Source organism: Solanum tuberosum, unplaced genomic scaffold (assembly GCF_000226075.1).
Source record: "Solanum tuberosum cultivar DM 1-3 516 R44 unplaced genomic scaffold, SolTub_3.0 scf00292, whole genome shotgun sequence".
Taxonomy (NCBI): Eukaryota; Viridiplantae; Streptophyta; class Magnoliopsida; order Solanales; family Solanaceae; genus Solanum; species Solanum tuberosum.
The window spans coordinates 791,716-794,009 of NW_006239216.1; the positions used below are offsets into that span (position 1 = coordinate 791,716).

Sequence of the window (2,294 nt, forward strand, 5' to 3'; positions counted from 1 at the left end):
AAGTAGAAAAAAAACATACATTAGTGAGTAAATATTAACTTAGAAGTTAAATACACTAAGATAAAAATTAACAAACATCACTGACTTCTAACTATTTACAAGAAAAATCAATAGTTAAATATTATTGAATAACGAAATTTTAAAAAGTTACCACAAGTTTGAGTCAAAAACACTTCTAATAAAATTTAATCAAAAAAATTATAACTAGTCCACTTGACTAAATATTAATAACTAATTGATCAAATTTTCCCAAGTCCTCAATCAATTGGACTTGATATTCTTCAGTCATGTGAACGAACATTTTGCGAATACTAAGATTAAGAAAGTGCGGCACCGCCAATGAAAATTGTCTTTTATCAATATTATGCTTAGTCATAAGATTAAGACGTTTTTTTTTATTATGAAAAATCAAAAAAGTATTACTCCCTTCGTTCTCATTTATATTCACCAAATGAATTTCTACTTTATCATTTATATTCACCAAATTTAAAGTAATAATAAATTTTATATTGGTGAGAATAATAAATTTTAAAAAGTAATGATGTGATTATAAATTTTATTTACATATGAAACAAATGGTTAGTAGATATAAATGTGGGGTTGTTTTAACAAAATATAAACTCATGGATCAATTATTGTATTAAAATATCTCAAATCATGATATGGAATCACCATGTGATTCCATATCATGGTTTTTAGAGAATATGGTATCACCTCTCATGAGATGAAATCAGCGTAAAATCGCATGTCCAAACGCTGATTCCATCTCACGACACCATATCGTGATATGGTATCGCATGGCCAAACGCCTACTTAATGTGTATATATAGACAAGTACCTTTTTCTTTATTATGGGTCAATATTTTTATTAAAATGTCCACATTTACATCTTAGGTTATATTGGAAAAGAGTGGACGGGGCTAATTAGGGTATTCTGAGGGTCAGAAGGTTCAAAAAGAATGAAATTGTCAAAACATTATTCCCTAACATTAATGCATTCTCTTTTTTATCGGCTACATCCACATCCAATTTCTACGAAATTTAATCGAATTTTAAAAGTTCGATACTATAATCAAACTTCGGTTCGATAATTGTGTAGGTAAGAAAAAAATATTTTGACAGTTTAATAATTTATATGTTAGCTTTTAGAAATGTCACATATAAATGTTACGTCTCGATTCTCAGGTCCGAACATTATAAATTTGTGGTATGAGTCAATCAAGACACGCATGATGTAGTTGTTAGGGAATACTTTGTTGGGTTCAAAAGTGATTAGGGCGTCATACGGAAGCTTACAATTGCAAATCGTATGATTGATAAATCAAATGACAAATAAAAGCATAATAAAAACATGTCATTGATATAGTTTGGTTAAACGACTTACATATTGAAAAATAATATTAAAAATCATAAACTCTATTGGGAGAATAATCTCATCATAAATTAAACTCTTAAATGTCTGCGTTGTGTATACTATTGTATTCTTGATATAGAAGAAGAGTTTTCAATTTATAGAGTTCCAAATTTTTCCTCTAAGGAATGAATAACGCAAATTTGGAAGAAAATTATATTTTCTTTTCAGGAAAAGTTTAAATATTTATGGTAATACTTTGTCTTTTCTTGTAGGAAAAAATAAACTCCAAATAAAGTAAGAAAATTAGGGCAAAACTCTAACACGCTTTACCCATATGGGACTTTGCGGTGTGTCGGGCTTCAATATGGATATCGGACACCGGGTGGCTCCACTCTCAAGCCCGAACATTATTATTGAGAGTCTTAACTCTGAATGGGTCCTATTCAATGCAAATCTGAATTAGTCCGACTCTAATACATGTACTAGAGACACAGGTGGAAAACAAAAATAAAAAGCTTACTACTACTATTAATATAGTACTTTTGAAAGGGACTTGATCCTCCTCCTTTTTTAATTCTCTTTTTTTTTTTAGATTTGATGAGAGGATATATATAAAGGTTATAAAGGTTAAAAGGATCATTAAGTTCAGTTTGTACAGCAAATGCTGTCAACTAATATACATAATCACAAAGCTTGAGCTTTTTTATTATTATTTTTATTTGGGAAAATGCATAAGTACCCCCCCAGCCTATGCCCAAAATCCCTGAGACACACCTAACCTTTACTAAGGTCCTATTACCCCCCTGAACTTATTTTTTAGTTAATTGTTTACCACTTTTTGGCCTACGTGGCTGAGTCCGTGATTTCACCGATTTTAGGCGCGTGGGTGCAGCTTTTTGACAGCACTGACCAATAAAAATTGGTCATGTGTTAAATTAAA

General features: G+C 30.2%; 1 protein-coding gene across 2 annotated transcripts in view; it reads right to left on the reverse strand.

Moving 5' to 3' along the window:
• Nucleotides 1–1,673: 1,673 nt before the first annotated feature.
• The window catches only part of LOC102583790 (ketohexokinase-like), a 9,116-nt gene continuing 8,495 nt past the window's right edge, over nt 1,674–2,294 (reverse strand). The window contains exon 13 of one of the 2 annotated variants that reach the window (XM_015314324.1): nt 1,674–1,793. In XM_015314324.1, coding sequence (XP_015169810.1) covers nt 1,749–1,793 — 45 coding nt within the window. In that variant the 3' untranslated portion in view covers nt 1,674–1,748. The remainder of the gene's footprint in view (nt 1,794–2,294) is intronic. The other variant, XM_015314325.1, reaches the window with a different exon arrangement.